The sequence below is a fragment of the Narcine bancroftii genome, chromosome 2, assembly GCF_036971445.1.
Source record: "Narcine bancroftii isolate sNarBan1 chromosome 2, sNarBan1.hap1, whole genome shotgun sequence".
NCBI classification, from domain to species: Eukaryota; Metazoa; Chordata; class Chondrichthyes; order Torpediniformes; family Narcinidae; genus Narcine; species Narcine bancroftii.
The window spans coordinates 158,499,802-158,520,625 of record NC_091470.1 but is presented as its reverse complement, the minus strand read 5'-3'; the positions used below and the strand labels follow the sequence as shown (position 1 = coordinate 158,520,625).

The window sequence follows — 20,824 nt, the reverse complement described above, 5'->3', positions numbered from 1 at the left end:
TTTTTTTTTAAACTATGCATTCTGGATATCTGAAATAGAAAAATAAAGCTGGAAACACTCAGACAATGGGCAGAGAAAGAGAAGCAGAGTTAGTGTTTGGGCTATTGAGGGCCTCCTGCACTTTGCATTTTTACACTGAACACACCATTTCTCACCCGATCCCAGGGCCCCTTTGTACACATCTCCAGCATGACTGCCACCTATTTGGGAGGAATCCGAACCACAGTCACCAAGGATTATGAGGTAAGGAAGGAGATCATATTTAAATTTATAAATCATTAAATTAAAAAAAAACAAATGAAACACTCCTCGCAAAGAACTGTCCAACCGTTAGATCAATTATCTCAGAGCTCAGTGAGGTCACTGATCACGTGTTTAAAAAAAAACACTCTTCACAAAGTACTATCCAACTGTTAGACAATTCAGAGACAACCTGCATTTCATGGGCATATTTTCAATATATTCCCAACTGTTTGTTGACTATATTGATTCAGTGAGTGAGAAAATGGCTCTGTTGACATCCACTTTATGGACAAGCTTATCCACCAACTTGTAGCCCCTGAATGAAATAGACGAAATCACACCAGGGAAGGTGCAACATTATAGGCTGCCTATTTCTACATAGCAGCGGGCTGTCTGACAGGCAGCAAGCAAGTGTAGGAGTGTCAGGATTAGACCATGAACATTGTTTACCTGGAAGAAGAAAGCAGCTTCCCTTGGAATGTGCGGGGGTAATAGCAACCCGAGGATGGATTAGTCTAGCATTCTGCTGGTGTCCGCAGGCATGATGGCAGTGAGGGCTGAATTTCATTCAAGGCTTGTGAGGAGACAAGTTGAGCTCATGTTGACAGCTCTCAGTGCTGAGATGGCAACAAGGTGACTACACGACTTTGCTCCAAGCTCCCACTGCACCAAGCAGCCTTCAGGTGGAACGTTGCAAATGAGGTCTGAAATGTTGATCGTCAGACACTGGGTCATGGTAGGAGCCACAAGAATGTTGATCCAATTGGACACCATGCTCACAATAGATATGATAAATGCATGTGTGCGTTTGCTTTGTAACTTTCTTCTCCATGTTTTCCCTCTACCAGCCAGATTGCACTCATTGGATGTCTGAAAGAGGGAAAACAGAAGAGTAAGGTTGTGGGGAGGGTTCAAAGTCATCACCTGCAGCTTGTAACGGATTATGCTGGGCAAAAAATATTTTCAAAAAGTTTTGTTCCTGAAAAAAAATTGGGGATTATGATAGACAACGTCAAGCTGAACACAAAGATAATTTTAGATTTGCTGTATCACATAGGAAGTTGAGGAAACATTAAATTAACTTTTATTAAATTTATCATGTTTAATCGTATAATGATGGTGACACATTGCGTTAATTCGACTGACCTAAAAATATTTTGTTGGTGATTTTCATTTGTACTCGGCATCTGATGCTCTTGCATCAGTGTCCAAACAATAGTTGGACAGCATTGATGGATTCCAGTTGCCCTGATGCTGCTTTTCTGTGGTCACAAGGTCCTGGCGAAACCTTTCACCACATTCGTCACTGACTGCACCAAGATCAGCAGGGAAGACATCCAAGTGCAAATTCAGAAAATGAATTTTCAATTACATGTTGTACTTAAAAAATATGATAGAAATGGTAGGTGATAGGAAAATTTTAAGGTGATTTTCATGATCAGCAACCCAAAATCCATAAAATTCACCGAAAGGTGTTCAAAAAGACAAATCCGTTATCCAGTGTTATGAGATGAGGAGGTGAAATGAAGGAGGTTTATCCATGAGATACTGTCATCTTCAATGTCCACTCTTTCTTCTCCATGGAGGATACAGAACATAGACATCTTTCCAATGACTTCCTGCTGCATTTTGGTTTGTTCTCTCTTCTCCCATGACTAAGAAGATGTGTCAGGAAATGTTGTGTGAAGTTTGGATTGTGTGGCTTTCATGGTTGGATAACTGGCAGGCTCTGTGTTGTGCATGAGAGGGTGTGGTAAGGTTTATGAATGTCAGGTATGTTTGATGGAGGTCATCAATTATTGTAATGGAGTGAGCAGTGGCTGAGGAGCACAGCGCATCTGGTAGCATGTAACATCAGAAAGGACACTCGCAAGCCTTGTGGAATACTCAAGCATGTAGGTCACATAGCAGGTAATGCATGAGTCTCTCCAGCACTTTTCTGTGTTGCACTCAACCCCAGCATCTGCAGACTTTCCTGCTTCAACTCCACTCACAAGCCTTGGCCACTTGATCAAGATTCCTCATGGCGCCACTTCTGAGTCTTTGTGGCATTGACCTCTCTGGATATCTTTTCCCACTGCCATCTCACCACATACTTGGACTCTTCTCGGCCCTTGCAGACACTAGGTGACTGCTTGCTTCAATGGGCAGTCATTTTTCTGTTCTAGAACAGGCATAGATGCGCCTATCATTAGGACCTTCTCACTATTGCCAGAGACATCTCCTGCCATCAGCACACAATATAATAATCAGGAACTCTATATATATGTATATCTCAACTTGCCCAAGTCCTGCCTGGATGTAAATGTATATTAAGAGTGTACCCCCCACCCCATCGACTGGGATTATTGTCAGAAGAGGTTGTACAAAATCATTGAGGACCCCTTCCTCCCTGCATACAGCATCATTCAGCTGCTCCTGTCGGGGAAGAAATGCAGAAGGATCGGAGCCAGCACCACCAGGCTGAGGAACAGCTTCTTCCCACGGGCAGTGAGAGTGCCGAACGACCAAAGGAACTGGTCACACTAACCCTCCGAGACCCTCAATATTTATTTACTTATAGGTGAAATACTTGTCCTGCATATGTATTGTTTGTCTGCATGTGTATTTATTTCTGGGTGTGTGTCTGTGTGATTTGGACCGAGGACAGGAGAATGCTGTTTCATCGGGTTGTATTTGTACAATTTACCTATCTCGGCTGCACCATTTCATCAGATGCAAGGATCGACAATGGGATAGACAACAGACTCGCCAAGGCAAATAGCGCCTTTGGAAGACTACACAAAAGAGTCTGGAAAAACAACCAACTGAAAAACCTCACAAAGATAAGCGTATACAGAGCCGTTGTCACACCCACACTCCTGTTCGGCTCCGAATCATGGGTCCTCTACTGGCACCACCTACGGCTCCTAGAACGCTTCCACCAGCGTTGTCTCCGCTCCATCCTCAACATCCATTGGAGCGCTTTCATCCCTAACGTCGAAGTACTCGAGGTGGCAGAGGTCGACAGCATCGAGTCTACGCTGATGGGTCACGTCTCCAGAATGGAGGACCATCGCCTTCCCAAGATCGTGTTATAAGGCGAGCTCTCCACTGGCCACCGTGACAGAGGTGCACCAAAGAAAAGGTACAAGGACTGCCTAAAGAAATCTCTTGGTGCCTGCCACATTGACCACCGCCAGTGGGCTGATAACGCCTCAAACCGTGCATCTTGGCGCCTCACAGTTTGGCGGGCAGCAACCTCCTTTGAAGAAGACCGCAGAGCCCACCTCACTGACAAAAGGCAAAGGAGGAAAAACCCAACACCCAACCCCAACCCACCAATTTTCCCCTGCAACCGCTGCAACCGTGTCTGCCTGTCCCGCATCGGACTTGTCAGCCACAAACGAGCCTGCAGCTGACGTGGACTTTTTACCCCCTCCATAAATCTTCGTCCGCGAAGCCAAGCCAAAGAAAGAGACATTTGTACAATCGGATGACCATAAACTTGTCTTGACCAATACCTTGTGTTCTCATAGAACCAGTTCAACGCATGTCATATTTCTTTTCTACAGAATAAGAGCAAGCGGTACGAGATGCTGGTGGCAGCAGCAGCTGTTGGGGTTGCAAGTTGCTTCGGCGCACCCATCAGTGGTAAGTAACTAGTTGGGGAAGAGCATGACAATTCCTCGCTGTGAATGGGACTGCCATCTTCTACTGATGAGGTTTTAAATATGAATTTCCATTGTTAGTGGGGCATTGGCTTTTGCTTGTTAGTACATTTAATGGCCGGGCAATAGAAATGGAAGAAAGAACTTCTGGGTTTTATGATGAAATTATCGCTGTGCTTTGGAGAAATTTCTCCTCATCAGTTCTCGTTGGAATTTTTTTTTTGCCTCTGTAGTTTTTTTCATCATCTTTGTTGAAATTTTTGATTCCTTCCTGGGGTATTTGATGGTTGGAATATTTCCTGTGGGATTGAAAGGCCTGCTTCGGAGTTGTCTGCCTCTCTGACTACATGAATCTCTGAGTTCCTTCACCGGTCAGTATTAGTAGGCCAAGGACCATGTCAGCATTGGACGACTGATGGTATAACACTCACAGAGAAAGATCGCTGAATTCCAAAGGCCACACGTGGCCAGTCTGCCGAGATCAAGTGTAGATAAATAAGCTCATTTTGCTCCTAACTATCTCATGATGGCAAAGCCCATTGGGTTTGAGTGTAATCTACAAATGTCATGGAGAAACTCAGGTCCAAGCCTGAAATGTTGGTTACCCCTTTACTTTCTTTGCGTGACCTGCTGAGTTTCTCCAGCATATTTGTGTCTTGCACTCAACCCCAACATCTGCAGACTTTCTTGTTTGACTTCACTGGGGTTTGAGCGTCAATGTATGTTAGGCCCTAACATTCTTTTTGTTAGTCATATTTTATTTATCATTTTAAATATATTTAACAATCAACATTCCTACATCAAGAAAACCCCTCCCCTCAATATTAAACAGAGGAAGAACAAAGAAAAAGAAACACACAGAAAAAGGAGCATCCCATTGTCAGTGCGTACAGTAAAACATATGGAAGCACGATAATACCGCATGGTCAAAATCTTGACAGAGGTCTACTGGCTAGCCTGCAGCAATCGTAACTCTACATTGGTGCCAGTGAGGTACCTATATCCTCTAAATAAGGCTGCCAGATTTTTAGGAAGGTGACCTGTGACCTTTTCAAGTGGGATGCAGCTGTTCTCCGAAGACCACCTATCCATGAGTAGATGGCAGTCAGACTTCTTATGCGTTTCCTGGCCACACACAAGGAAATTAGCACTATTATTCTTAGTCAAACCCGTTGAACTCTGAGGAAAGCCTTTATGATTGCAACATAATTTCAATTATGAAAAGGATACATGGAAGTTATTCTAACATAAGTAAGGCAGCAACTTTAACTTGTGGCTGACTGGGAGGCAATTACAGAAGAGCAGCTGAGCTTGTGCAGATCCTGGAAGGATCATCACAGCCTCTTGTTATCCCATCGAGAGCCACTAGACCGTTCCATCCAGCTGGAGAGTGGTGAGACAAATGAAGATTCGGAGTGAAATTAGATCAAATGGGTCTATGATACCCCTACCAATATATATAAATTCCATCCAAATCTTTGTGCTACCAGGCACAAAACAGCAAAGTCTGCAAAGTTGGCCGTGTTAAAAAGACTGATGTGGCAAGCTGTAAAAGAAAATCTGAGAAATTGGTTCAGTTATTTTTGTAAAAACCCACAGAAATCCTGGAGGAACTCAGCTCCTGAGGAGGTAAAGATGTATTTGCGATGTTTTGGTTGTGAGCCCTTCCACAAACTAATGAAGTATAAATGAAAAAAGGCAGGCATTGGAATTGAAGGCTGAGAAATCTCCTAGTTCTCTCTCGCTCTCTTCTCTTTTCCTTCTGTCTCCTTACACAGAGCCAGAATCAATTCTCACCTTTCCTCTTAGCATATCCAATGAACACCTTTTGTTTGTTGTTCTGGACTCCTCCCCTCCCATTCATCCTCTTTCTCTCCCAATCTTTATAGAGTCACCTGCCTGCATTTTGCTTTTACCTTGAGGAAGGTCTCAGGCCAAAAACATTGATAATATACCATATCTTTGGATGCTTTGAAACCGACTGAGCTCCTCCAGCATTTACTGTGCGTTGTTCTGTTTTTCCATCACAGCATCTGCAGATTTCTGTGTTTCACTCCTCTCAGAGTTATTTTGCTTCAGTCACATAAGACAACTTGCAGGGGAAAAGTAACGCATTCATAAATTTCCATTACTGCAGAAATATGTTCAAAATGAGTGAATCCAATTCTAACTGTGAACAATTGGAAATATAGTCTTTGTCCAATTATTTTCTTACTTCGTCTTCAGCAAGTTTGAACGTTACTGACACAATCATGAACAGGCAGTTCATGTGAGAATGGCCATATAACTGTTACAAGTGAGCACACAATGCTGGAGAAACACAGCTGATCAAACAGGGTCTTTATACAGCAAAGATTAAGGTACATAACCAACGTTTTGGGCTCAAGCCCTTCATCAAGGTATAACAAAATTTAGCCAGGCACCAGAATGAAATGGTGAGGGGGGGAGGAGGGAGGGTCAGAGGAGGAGCACAGTTCCATGGGGGGGTGGGGGGAGATGGCTCTGTGAATGGAGAGGGAAGGGGGTGGAGAGCTGGAGGAAAGACATTTGTTGCACTTTTGGTAATGCTAATGTGTTGTCAGTATTGGTCAGTACAAGCATACTACTAAACTTAAGGTGCTCAGACTGTGTTTACAAGTGACTAACCCCACAGTACCAAGAGAACATCTAAGGGCTGACTCCATGCTTGGAACACTTGGCCACATTCACCAAGTCCATATGACATTGTGGAAAAAAGTGAGCTGATGAATGAGAATGGAAGAAGTAAACGTCTATTCATAAAATTACATCTGGCATTACATTCATGTAATGCTATTTAAGCTACCTGGATACCTTGACTCTACAAATCTGCTTCTAATTGGATGGTTGATGGCAAAAGTCAGGATATGGAGCAATAAATGGGGCCTTACTTAAATGATTGCTGTCAATAAATTCTCAGAATCTTTCTCAATAATGGTTAGTGGGACCAAAGCTTGTAAGATGAGAAGCCAGTCCTGCCCATGTGTTGGGCTGTTATCTGAACGTGTTTTTTTTAATAATTTAGAGATGCAGCACAGTAACAGACCCTCTCGGCCCAAGCCCGCTCCGCCCAAATTCACCAATTAACTAGGAAACCCTGTATGCCCTTTGGAGGCTGGGAGGGAATCGGAGCACCCAGAGGAAACCCATGCAGGTCATGGGGAGAACGTACAAACTTCTTTCCGATACCGCTGGATTTGAATCTGGGTCACTGCCGTTGTACTTGGATTGCTCTAATCGCTACACTAACCATCCTATTTTTCTCAGGCGTCCTGTTCAGTGTGGAGGTGATGTCATCCCATTTTGCTGTGCGAAACTACTGGAGGGGATTCTTTGCTGCGACCTGTGGTGCATTCATGTTCCGACTGCTTTCTGTGTTCAACAACGAACAAGGTAAATGTGTGGGCCCTCTTCCCCCTCCACCCCCACCTCACACTCCATTGGAAATTTCCAATTTGAAAATAAAGAGCTTTTAAATCAGTGGCCACGACTACATGTGGAAGCACACTTTATGAACAAGTAGGTTAAATGGGGAAATATAGAAACCCAGTTCCAAGTTCCTTGGAGTTCACTTAACTAGTGATTTCTCATGGACACTCAACATCTCCTCACTTGGCAGGAAGGTGAAACTGGACTTCCTGAGAAGACTGAAGTAGGAAAGGCTACGAGCCACCATCATGCCAACCTTCTACAGGAGCTCTACTGAGAGAGTCCTGGCCGGCTACGTCACAGTGTGGCTCCATAGCTGCAGAAAAATGAATCGGAGGTCAATCCACAGGACCATAAGAGCGTAAGAAAGGATCACTGGAGTCTCCCCTCCACCCCCACCACCCCCCCCCCCCCCACCACCATTGACGTGATCTACCAGGACTGTTTTCTGAAAGGAGCACACAAAATAATTGAGGATCCTTTCCACCCTACACACAGCATCTTTTAGCATCTCCCATTGGGGAAGAGTATCAGTGCCAGCACCACCAGGCTGAGGAACAGTTTCTTCCCACGGGCCGTGAGAATACTGAATGACCAAAGAAAATGCTCAGATGAAAATCCGAGACTCTCATTTGTACAAAGCAAAATATTTATTTATTTATTTAAATATAGATGTAATTACTGGTCCTGCTCACGTATTATTTATCTGTATATGTGTTATGTCTGGTTGTGTGTCTACATGTTTTTGCACCAAGGACCAGAGAGGGTTGTTTTGTTGGGTTGTACTTGTACAATCAGATGACAATAAATTTGACTTGCCTGTTTTTGTTGTTCATTGTAATTCAAATTTTAATGTATTTTTGTTTCCCCACAGAAACTATCATCGCTCTTTTCAAGACAAAGTTCAAAGTTGACTTCCCTTTTGATTTACCAGAAACATTTATCTTTGTCATCCTTGGGTGAGGTGTTTTTGAAACTTTACCTGTGTGACTACCTAAACATCTGTGATTGCAGTGAAATAATGGAGTTGCAGATTCTCACACACAACCATGTGTCCTTATTGTTTTATAACATAGCATTCATTGTTTATTATAATTCATTCATTCATTGTTACTGGGAACCTATTGTGTCCAATAAAGCTTATGTCAGGCTTTAGGATTAAACATCCACTGAAAGGCAGGGTAAAAGTTAATACCAGTGTCCAACATATAAAAGAATATAAAAGATCATCTCTAAAGTATTTCACATTCTGAAAGGTTTTCATGAATAATATCTGAGTTTGTTTTGCAAAATTATTCTGTTCATTTGCTCTAAATAGACCTGAGTTTCAAACACTTCTAATTAAAACAAAAATTGGATAAACATATCAGTCTGTGGTAGCCCCGGCAACATTTTTACTAACAGAAGTTATTGTATGAGTAAACCCATCCAGATGTTTGCATCCTGTGGGTCAGGTTTATTCTCATGTTCAAGGTGAAACAAATGGAACTGGTCCTCTTTGTATTCCTTTTACCTTATTTAATGCTTGATAATGTCGCATGCAGCATGTGAGTAGTTCACTTGGTTGGCAATGTACAAAAGTGAGATAACACTGGGCAACACTTTTTTTCAAAAGGTTTACTTCCTGAAAAAAAAAATATTGGGGATAATGACGGACAACTTCAAGCTGAACACAAAGATAATTTCAGATTTGCTGTATCATGTAGCAAGTTGGAGAAACATTAAATTAACTTGGATTGAATTTAGCATATTTAATCGCATAATGAGGCTGACGCATTGCGTTAGTTCAACTGACCTAAAATTGTTTAGCTGCTTATTTTCGTTTGTGCTCAGTATCTGATGCTTCTCATGTCAGTCGGCCATCTAGTCGCCCTGATATCGCTTTTCCTTGGTCGCAATGTCCTGGTGAAAACTTTCGCCATGTTCGTCTCTGACTGCACCAAGATCAGCAGGGAAGACGTCCAAGTGCGAATGCAGAAAGTGAATTTTCAATGACACGTGGCACTTCATGGTTTTGCATGTTTGAAATAGACTTAAAATATGACAGGAAATCACAAAAAATTTATACCAAAAAAAAACGTTAGGTGATAGGAAACTTTTAAGGTGATCTTCATGATCAGCAGCCCAAAATCCATAAAATTCACCCAAAAGTGTTCAGAAAACAACATGTTTGTTGTCCACTGTAATCAGAGATCACATGCACCATGAATATTGCAGAGATTGGTAATGTCACACATAGCACAGGATGAAACATTCCAGTACTGGCAACATCACAGGCAGCCCAGATACTGAGGAGTAATGGAAGTATCTTGGGACTGATCATGGTAAATTGTTCACTACTCTTAACTGTGGGATTGTGGTACAGTGATGAAATGAAATGGATGTGATAAACTGACAGACTATCAACTTCTAAGTCACACAGTAATGAAATATGACCTTTCGCCGTTCAGTTTAAAACATAACCTCTTTCTTTTCTCTTGCTGGTGTGGTTAGAATCATCTGTGGGATCCTGAGCTGTGTGTATCTTTCCTGTCAGCGCAGGCTGCTGGGTTACATCAAGAGAAATGCTTTCATCCAGAATTTCATGGCAACAGAGTAAGTCTGGAATACACTATTCACCATTTGCATGGGAGAAAAATTAGCAGTAAACCCAAAGATATGTCCTAATCCTTGTTACGATGGTATGTTTAAAAGGAGGATGTTTTTAGATGAGTATTAACAGAGATGTGATTCATTTCAATTGCTGACACGGGACTTCATTTTCTGTTTCATACAAAATTCCTTTGCAGGTAATTATTTACAAATGCATGAGTTAAATCCTGGGCATTACAGTATTTCAATGAGAAAATGGGCTGAATGTGGTGAAAAATCGATTAAGAAATCGGGAATGTTGCAGGTCAGAAACAGAGCACTCAGACTTCCAAAAATGACTCTGCTTTAAACAACAGTTCCTACCTTCTAAACTCCACATGTCAAGATTTTTTTCTGATCTATATTTAATTCTTGTTGTTTTTATCTTAAATTCATGTTCTCTCATTTTGAGCTATAAATCAATAGAGACATTCACTGTATTAAAACCTCCCTAACATTTCTTAAAACTAGGCTCTTGGAAAAATATCATCTATTTTATCCCCTTGCAAATTCTTTTTGAGCAAATCCGTACAATTTACACTTTTCCTTATAAAAGGTTATATCACAAAACTCTGGAGTCCCCACCAGAGACTGAGACAGAACCTTTTAGCCGTTCTAGTCTGCACCAAACCATTTTTATGCCTGGTCCCACTGACCTGCATCCAGTCCATAGCCCTCCCATCCATGTACTTGTCCAAATTCCTCTTAAATGTTAAAATTGAGCCTGCATTCACCACTTCAACTGGCAGCTCGTTCCACGCTCCCACCGCTCTCTGCGTGAAGACATTTCCCCCTAATGTTCCCCTTAAACCTCTCCCCTTTCACCCTTAACCCATGTCCTTTGGTTTGTATCTCACCTACTCTCAGTGGAAAAAAACCTCCCTATCTATACCCCCCATAATTTTAAATACCTCTATCAAATCTCCCCTCATTCTTCTATGCTCCAGAAATTAAAGTATCTCAGTTCCTGAAATCTAGGCAACACCCTAGTAAATCTTCTCTGCACTCTTTCTACCTTATTGATATCTTTCCTATAGTTAGGTGACCAAAACTGCACACAATACTCCAAATTTGGCCTCACCAATGTCGTATACAACTTTACCATAACATCTCAACTCCTGTACTCAATAGTTTATGAATGATTTGTATTCTATAAATGACACGTCTTCATCAAAGGATAACAGAAGCAGTGTCTTTGACTCTATGAAAAGAGGGAAGGTGGATTCTTGATGAGGAGGAGAGTGAAAGGTTATGATGGGTAGACAGTAGAGTGAAGACTGCAATTGGATCAGCCATCAGCCTATTAGATAATGACACATGGAGGAAGGTAATGAATGGCCTATTCCTGCTTTATTGTTTGTACCCAAAACTGTTCCCAATGGTCTTGAGGTAGTCCAACATTTTTCATACCTTTTTATTTATCTTAGTCTTCCATATTCAAAGCCAGTTGTATACAATGGCTATTTTCCTTTCATACGAAATCTTGCAAACCCTTAGGCTTTGAACATTGCAATACTGACGACCTAATTAAGTTTCTCTGCAAGACAGTCAAAATTCAAGGTTCAAAGTTCCTGTTATTGTTCACGTAATAACCCATTAAAAATGTAACATGTATATTTTAACTTTTGCCTGGTGTAAGGCAGACAAAGAGTTACTATTAGTGTTACCCGACATCATTAGTATTGCCTGGGACAAATCAAGTAACAATCTGCAAACTAATATAGGAAAGTTTTTCAGCTGTGGAGTGTTGACAGAGAAATTGAATTTGATTCTTTTCCCAAAGGGGTTTAGGAGAAATTAGTAATAGATTGTCAAATTGTGATTTACTGTTGATGACCAACATGGCAAATAGATTTGCATTCTTCAGTGGAGTAAAATGCGCCTGTAGGTATTATGCAGCTCATTAAAAGCAGAACTCAAACAGATTCGCTTGCAGGTTGAGCTCAAAGGCTGAATTATATAAACAATTTGAAGTGTTGTCGATCAGGGGTTAAAGTTCAATTAAAGATGACCACAACAAGACAGGTTGGAAGATTAACTTGAATGTATTAGCTTCAGTGAATTTTTGATGGAATTGTTGAGACATTGGCTTATGTTGTCACTCTGCTGTTAGGAAAGCTGTGTATTCTGGACTTATGACCTTGTTCTTGGCATCCATTACCTTCCCTGCTGGCATGGGCCAATTCATGGCATCCAGGGTAAGTGTTTACGAACATGTTTAACCTTTCAGTGTCACTTTCAGGTAATATAAATATTAAGGCAGATACAGAACCTCATGGGTTGATGGTTGATGGCAGATACAGAACCTCATGGAAAACCCAGCCTGATAGAGTCAGAAACACGAGTATCAACAAGAGACATCAAATACATACATCTTTCATTGCAATTACTGGCTGCCACCAATTAAAGGTGTTCCTGAGCCAATTAGTGAAGTTGTTGCTCCAAACGTGTACACTGTCTGTTTCTCAGCGACTGTAAAATGAACATAACATCGTAACCATACCATTGGAAAGCTTTGGCTTTTATTAGTCAAAGTTACTCTGATGTGTACCATCTATCTCATTCTTCTACCATTGGAAATTTTACCACATGGTTTATTTGAGCTTCCCATTAGCTTTCAGCATTCTGGTTGTCTCTAGCTCTGAGCCTTTTAGTTAACTGATGTGTACTGGGGAACCACTTGTAAATTTTAAATTTAGACAGACAGCACAGTCACGAGCCCTTCTGGACCCCGAGCCCGTGCCGCCCAAATACGACCCCAATACATTTTGAAAGGCGGGAGCACCCAGAGGAAACCCATGCACACACGGGAAGAGCATGCAAACTCCTTAACATCAGCGCCAGATTCAAACACAGGTTGCTGGCACTGTACATTAACTGTGCTTCCCCAAGATAGCGCCAAGATGAGTTAAAGGAAGCCCCCATACCTGATCAATATATGCTGATCCCTGAAATGATCATTTATCTGAGCTCAATGTGATATTCTTCACCAGTATTCAAGCTTCTCGTGTGCGTGATGGTTTTGAGAAAGAATCTGAGGGCCTCTCAGGGGTCACGGGACAAAGGCAAATTAAGAAAAGGACCAGAGTAAGAGATGCCACAGAGTGACCAAGCTCCCCTGTTGCTCCATTCACGTCAGAGGAAAATCAAGAGATCTCTTTCTGTTCAAAGGATCATCCCTGAATGACTCGTTTCTTCTTGTGCAGCTCAGCATGAAGGAGCTTCTCTCTTCACTCTTTGACCATCGGACCTGGGGCGAGCTTTCCCACAATGCAACTCTTGACATTCACACAAGGGTGGACCCTGACAATCTCTGGATCGATTGGTGCCACCCAACCTTCACTTTTTATGGCACCATCCTGTTCTTCTTGTTCATGAAGGTACTCACTGGACATTTCCGCTCTTGGCTCCGTCTCATTAATTGTTTTCCCCAGAATGAGCTTGTGATTCAAACATGTGTAATTCACAGCTTTTCTGGATGCCCCCCATACTTGGGTACAAAAACAAGAGCATAAGAAATAGGAGCAGGAGTCAGCCATCCAGCCATTCGATGAGATCATGGCCGATGTGATAATAGGCTACCTGCCTTTTCTCCATAATCCCCTTCTATGTAAAAATCTAGCCAACCTGGTCTTAAATATATTTACTGAGATCACCTCCACTGCTTAAATGGACAGTGAATTCCTCAGATTCAGCTCTCTCTGGGAAAATCAGTTCCTCCTCAACTCCACCGTAAATCTATTACACTGAAACTTGAGGCTAAGTCCCCTAGTTCTGGTCTCCCCTGCCAATGGAAACAACGTTCTTACCTCTATCTTAACTAAGCCTTTCGTAATTTTATACATTTCTTCAAGGTCCTCCCCCCCTCCCCCCCCAATTGTTATAAATTCCAGCAAGTACAGTCCCAGACGCCTCCATCTCTCCTCAGAGACCAACCCCTTCACCTCTGGGATCATCCCGCCTCCAAAGCCAGTGAATCCTTCCTCAAGTAAGGAGGCCAGAGAGCAGGGCTGAGGTTCACGAGTGGAGGTTCAGTGCTTGGCTGATTCTGTGTTGTTACCTCTCTAGTTTTGGATGTTGATTCTTGCCACGACTATGCCTCTACCAGCTGGATATTTCATGCCTGTACTTATATATGGTAAGTTCAGAAAACCAATCTTCACCATTTCATTTGCTTAAGTTAACTGCAGAAATTCAAGTGATATTAAATTAAAGGAAGAGGGGTGTAAAGTTGCCAAAAGTAGCATGAAGGTCTGATGATCTGGAATATTTTAGATCTTGGCAAATGAGGGTCAAGAAAATGAAGGAAGAATGTGAGAGTAAGCGTGCATGAAATACGTAAAAGTTGCTATTAAAAAGAAAAGGCTTGTAAGAGCAACATTGGCTCCTTTCGAGGCAGAGAAGGAAAATTTATATTGGTGACCAAAGAAGTGACAGAGAATTTATGCCAGTAACTTGAGAAAGGATAAAAGAAAAATGAAGACTCAAATTCCACCAAGAATGAAGGAAATTAGCATGAGTGAAAAATAAAAGCTCTGAAGAGGCTGGTGACCCTACAATAAATGCCAAAGACATGATTATCTCCATCCCAGAGTTTTGTAAGCAGTAGCAAGAGAGAGAGAGAGAGAGAGAGAGAGAGAGAGAGAGAGAGAGAGAGAGAGAAAGAGTGAGAGAGAAAAAGAGAGAGAGAGAAAGAAAGAAAGAGAGAGAGGAAGAGAGAGAGGGAGAAAGAGAGAGAGAGAAAGAGAGAGAGAGAAAGAGAGAGAGGGAGAGAGGGAGAGAGAAAGAAAGAGAGAAAGAGTGAGAGATAGAGAGATAGAGAGAGAAAACGAGAGAGAGTGAGAGAGAGTGAGAGAGAGCGAGAGAGCCTCGATTATTGTCTGCCTATCCTGGAATTGGAGGGAAGCAAATGAGAAAGAGAGGAAAGGGTCAGTTCAACATCAGTAGTAATTGAAATACTGGAATCAATAATGAATTAAATTTAATTTAGTCATACAGCACGGTAATTAGCCATTCCAACCCATGAGCCCCTGCTGACCAATTACACCCAATTGATCTACATTTTGAAGGGCTAGAGGGAACTGGAGCACCCAGAAGAAACCAATGAAAATGCACAAACCCCGGTCGCTGGCTCTGTAAGAGTGTTGCGCTAACCGTAAACCCAACCGTGCCATTCATGAAGGACGTAATAATAGATCATTTTGAAGAGATTCATGGAAATGAGCAGAGTCAGGATGAATTAATGAAAGGGAAATCATGTCTGATTTATCTACTGGAATTCTTTGGATTTCCAAAAGCTAGTCAATAAGGTACCTGGAATTGTGTGTAATAACTGGGTTAATTATTGGTTGATGGACAGAAAGCAAAGAGTGGAAAGAGACAGGTTTGGCAGGCAATGATCAGTGGCCACCACGGGAATTGGTACCTGGGCCCCAGCTACACACAAACTGTAGCAATGACTTGAATGAGGGAAGACATAGAAAGTTTCATATTTTCAAGTGTGCTGATAGCATAAATTTGGGTGATTTTTGTGGCTCGGGATGAGTATGTCAAGAGACTTCAAAGAGACTTAGACAATTTGTCAGTGGGCAAGAACTGATGATGAAAAATATGTCATTTATTGCACACAACAGCAAAGTGGAATATTGTTGAAAGGTGAGAAAGTGAGAAATGTTGGTATTTAAGGGTGTTGTTGTGCACAGTTCTCTGAACATTAAATGACACGTGCATCAAGACACTAGGAAGACAATTTATGTGTTAATTATAAGATGAATTGAGTGTGGGAGTGTTTTATTTCAAACATAGAGGACCTTGGTGTCAATCTGGTGCATGTTATCCTTGACTCAGGCAGATTTAATCAATATTTTATTTTCCTAAGGAAAATAATCATTTATAAAGTTTATATACTTCCCTCTGTCCTTTGGAACATGTAGGTGCTGTTATAGGTCGTGCAGTGGGAGAAATTGTGGCTTTTATATTTCCCAATGGCATCAAATCAGGAGGAATTTTTAACCCGATAATCCCTGGGGGATATGCCCTTGCAGGTAAGTATGTGTTGGCACTGCATTTTGCACATCTGTCACCATGTGGTTGAATAACTTAACAGAACTCCTGATCTGCCCTGCAAGATTGCAGGTTGCTTACATCTATGTCACCTCCTGATTTGTAGGTGGAACTTCTAAATAGAATATCCCAGTCAGGAGATTCCCTACACTTCTAGGAGCAAGGGCTGGTGCAGTTGAGTTTAGATGCTCTTGGACGACTCATACACTGTACCATCACATTTATCTTTTTCGGGTTTGGATACAGAATTGGCTTGCCACAGGAGGCAGAGGCTGATGTGCTGCATGGAGGTTGGTGACCAGTGGTGTTCTGGGATCTCTCCTCTTTGTGATTTTTATAAATGACTGGATGGGGAAGTGGAAGGGTGGGAGAGTAAGTTTATGGATGGCATGAAGGTTGATGGTGTTGTGGATAATTTGGAGGGTTCCCAGCAGTTAAACAAGGACATTAACAGGATGCAGAGCTGGGCTAAGAAGTGACAGATGGAGTTTAACCCAGTAAAGTGCGAGGTGATTCATTTTGGTAGGTCAAATTTGAAGGCAGAATACAAGGTTAATGGGAAGAGTCTGAGCAGTGTGGACAAAGTGGGGGCCATGTCCACAGAACACTCAAAGCTGCTAAACAGGTTGATAGTGTTGTTAAGAAGGTGTAAGGTGTATTAAGCCTTCATTAACCATGGGCTTGAGTTCAAGAGCCGTGAGATAATGTTATAGCCCACTTGGAATATTGGTTCTGTTCTAGTAACCTCATTACAGGGTAGATGTGGATGCTATTGAGAAGGTGCAGAGGAGATGTAGAAGGAAGGATGTTGCCTGGGTTAGAGAGCATGCTTTGAGGATAGATTGAGTGGTTGGTCTTTTCTCCTTGGAGAGGAGGGAATGAGGGGTGACCTCATAGAAGTACATAAGTTGATAAGGTCTTGATTATCTGGATGGCCAGATGGCCCTATTTTTCCCAGGGCTGAAATGGCTGACATGAAGGGGCATAGTTTTAAGGTGCTTGGAAGTAATTACAGGGTGGGGGGGGGATGTCGGGGGTACGTTTTTCCTTCAGAGAATGGTGGGTGCATGGAATGAGCTGCCAGCAATGATGGTGGAGGCAGAAAAACTGGGATATATTAATAGACTATTAAATAGGTGCATGGAACAGAGAAAAATGGAGGGTTTGCTTTAGGGAAATTTGAGGCAGTTGTTAGAATGGGTTATGAAGTTGGCACAACACTGTGGGCTGAAGGGCCCGTACTGTGCTGTAGAATTCTATGTTCTATGTTTATTCCTTCTTAATATATACAATCCCATATTTAGTGTGGATTTCCGGATGACATCCCCAACCTCTGCCTTAGAATTAGATTGTTACATGTAGCTAATCTCTCCCATAAACTCATAAAGAGTATAAATTCATTCTTTTTTGTCTTGGAAGGAGCAGCGGCATTCTCTGGAGCTGTGACGCACACCTTGTCCACAGCATTATTGGTGTTCGAGCTCACAGGGCAGATTGCCCATTTCTTACCTGTTTTACTGGCTGTACTGGTGGCAAATGCAATTGCACAGAAATTTCAACCTTCTTTCTACGATGGGACCATCATTGTCAAAAAGCTGCCATATTTACCCAAAATACGGAGCTGTCATATTGGGTATGTATCATTCCTGTGATTGTTGGTTGCTGGCTTGGGAGGTTGGATGGGCATGGTGGTGGACTATAATAGTTGCGTGAAAAACCAAAGTTCATTTGTGTGGAGTACAGGCATGTTTGGCTGGGTCCTTTGAACCCCACACACTCTGCAGTTGTAAACTAGTTGCCTGCATCTTCTTTCCTTCATAAAGCTGAAAGAGGGTGGGTTGGAGGTGGGGTGGAGTTTGGTTTCTGTCTCCACCCATTGTAACACCCTGTCCGGGAACACCTGTCATTTGGGGTTAATGTTATCCTCTCATATACTTCCAAACTCTATGCCTCTTTCTCATTGGTCTAAATGGACAAACCTTTCTATGCTGTTGCTTGCTTCATGCACCCTCATTGGACAACCACACAACCAATTATTTGATAGCTTCATCTGCCATCTGTCATGAGACTTCAATGGAACTACTGTAATCCATTCTTCAGCTCTTACAGTGTGACGGTGGAACAGTTCATGAACACCAGCCTCAAGTGTTTGGACCAAGGTTACAGCTATGCAGAAATCCTGCAAGTGATATCATCCAGTTCCAATTCCGTGTATCCTGTTGTTGAGAATGCAGGTAATTAAGTTTAAAATGGTGGAAACCTTTCTTCCCTGACTTCTGATTTCCAACTTATTCAGGCAACTGGAGTGAACATGTTTTTGCATTTTTTATGCTTTCCTTCCTTTTACTTTACATTTCAAGTATAAAAAGATCTCGAGCTTTGCAGCTTCTTTTGAATTTGTTTGCCTTAAAAGAAAGTTAGTCCTGAAGTCTAAGCAGAGGTTTGGTTTTGTTACCAGAATCCAAGGTGCTCGTGGGATCTGTTCAGAGGAGCGAACTTGCCAATTTTATTAAGACTCAAGGAGAACAGAAAAGCCACAAAGAAAAATTGCCTCTGGTAAGCAAATTACTGGGCACAGAGATGATGGGCTGAATGGTCTCCTTTAATGTCTCATTGATTGATAATGAATAAGCAAGGTCCTTATTTCATGATTAGGGGCAGGTCTTTATTATATCTTTTTGACCCGCAATTGCACGTTCTAAGGAAGTGATGTGACTGTATTGGCATGTCAACCAAAAATTCTGGGGCGGGGGGAGCACATTTTGTAAGCACCACAAGGGATGCATTTTACCCTGCACGTTCCCTAGCCTGACAACTGTAGAACATAGTAGAAACTAGAGCATCACAGCATGGTACAGGCCCTTCAGCCCACCATGTTGACCTATATAAACTGACCCCACATCAATTTAATCCTTCCCAACCACACTGCCCATAAACCTCTATTTTTCTTGCATCCATATACCTATTGAAGAATCTTTTAAATGTCCCTATTGTGCCACTGCCATTTTGTTTAATTTTTAAAAATTTTAATTTAAAAAAAATTACATGTAGACCTACAGCTTAGTAACAGGCCATTTTGGTCCACGAGTCTGTGCCGCCCAATTTACACCCAATTAACCTACACCCCTGGTAAGTTCCGAGTTGCTCTCAACTTGAAGGATACCATATTTTTCTTGATAAAGCTCTTGTACAATGCCTAGAGCAACTGGTCTCAATAGAGGCTCAACTGGGGGGCCACATTTAAGGAGGGGTCCATAGACTGAAATCATAAAAGAAAAATATAAACTTCTGGGAAAGGAGGGAGAATCCCAAAAGCTTAAGAGCTTGATAGGCGAAGGGCAGACTTTCAATGATGTGCAAATGAACGAGGGGTGAGGAGGAGGCTGGATTTGATGCAGCTCAGGGGGTTGTCGAACTTGAAGAGATTTAGTAAGGTGTTAGGCCATGCATTTGGAAAGAAAGGGGAAAAAGTTTAAAACTGGGACATTGCTTAACCAGAAATAGATGTAGTCTTGGGAGGGCGTGGACAAGAGCTCATAAGGTTTAGTCTGAGTTAGGACGCCAGCAGATGAATTTTGAGATTCCTCCAGTTTACGGGGCAAGGAATGAGGCAGCTGGGATTGCAGAGGCAATAGTCAAAGACCTGTATGAAAGGTTCAGAAGCAAACAGTATGAAGTCAGGCAGAGGTGGAAATCAGTCATTCTTGGAACAGGCTTGAGTGAGATGATCAAAGGTCAAACCTTTTTTAATGATACAGCACGGTCGGAAGCCTTTCCAGTTTATGAAACTGGTGCCATTGAATGAACCTACCAACTTTTGGAGGGTGGGAGGAAACCGAAGCACCTGGATAAATCCCACTTAAGTCATGGGAGAACGTACAAACTCCTTACAGATCGCACCGGATTCAAACCCAGCTGGGTTACTACACCAACCATGCCATCCTGCATCAATTTTAAGCGGTTTTCAGAGACCTGAGAGAAATGGAGAAATTTCTGTCATTATTTTTGCTGCAAAGGGTCAGCTTGAAATCTGCAGTTTCTTTGCAGGAAGAAGTGGAAGTCAACCTGAGTGGAATGTGGCATTTTGATCCGATAACTTTCCAGTTGTCTCCAAGCACATCACTGCATCAGGTAAATAAGTCGTAAGATGACGAAGGAAATAGATATCAAACTCAGAATCAGGATATGTTCAGCCTATAATTACATTCATATTTCTGAGTTAGACTTTGTTAATTAGAGAAAAAGAGATGGAAGTGATACCTGAGTATGTATCCCAACATATCTTTCATGTGTGCATGGGGCTATAATTAAGTGGGATGCACAATACAACACGAGGAATAATTAGGCAAGCAATGAATGATTTATGTTTGGGTCATGGTGGCAATGAAAAAACCTAGCTCAGATAATCTTTCTCTCTTCTTCAAGGGTGCCAAAGGTATTTTTTTACTCATCTCCAGGCAGATGAACTGGAAGACAAAATATAGCTTGTCCTCTTGCCTTTCTAGATGATGTACTCATCCAGGATTGGATTTTTTTTTAATCTGAAAGTAACTCTGGAGACAAGATTGCTGCAAGCTGAGTAAAATTGGGAGGGGAAGCCATTTCGATCCATGTGTGGTTGAGCATGCTCAAAATGGAGGGGGTAGCGAGGTTGGGGAGAGTTGAGCCTGTTACTTGGCACACAAGGGGCAAAGATTCACTGGTGCCTTGCAAAATGTAGTTTGTTTAAGCTATTTCAATCCAGGAGTTTTGAGGTTGTAAGAACTTCCCAAGTTGGTTGTTTTTCCAGA

The 20,824-nt window shown here is 42.0% G+C and overlaps 1 protein-coding gene across 4 annotated transcripts in view; it reads left to right on the top strand.

The window, feature by feature from the left end:
• Positions 1–20,824, top strand: part of clcnk (chloride channel K) — a 73,346-nt gene that overhangs the window by 45,184 nt on the left and 7,338 nt on the right. For 3 of the 4 annotated variants that reach the window (XM_069918886.1, XM_069918884.1, XM_069918882.1), the window contains exons 5-17: positions 166–243; positions 3,798–3,876; positions 7,179–7,304; positions 8,215–8,299; positions 9,834–9,935; positions 12,085–12,169; positions 13,178–13,351; positions 14,040–14,109; positions 15,905–16,015; positions 17,454–17,667; positions 18,135–18,268; positions 18,493–18,590; positions 20,082–20,165. In XM_069918886.1, coding sequence (XP_069774987.1) covers positions 166–243; positions 3,798–3,876; positions 7,179–7,304; positions 8,215–8,299; positions 9,834–9,935; positions 12,085–12,169; positions 13,178–13,351; positions 14,040–14,109; positions 15,905–16,015; positions 17,454–17,667; positions 18,135–18,268; positions 18,493–18,590; positions 20,082–20,165 — 1,440 coding nt within the window. The remainder of the gene's footprint in view (positions 1–165; positions 244–3,797; positions 3,877–7,178; positions 7,305–8,214; positions 8,300–9,833; positions 9,936–12,084; positions 12,170–13,177; positions 13,352–14,039; positions 14,110–15,904; positions 16,016–17,453; positions 17,668–18,134; positions 18,269–18,492; positions 18,591–20,081; positions 20,166–20,824) is intronic. The other variant, XM_069918883.1, reaches the window with a different exon arrangement.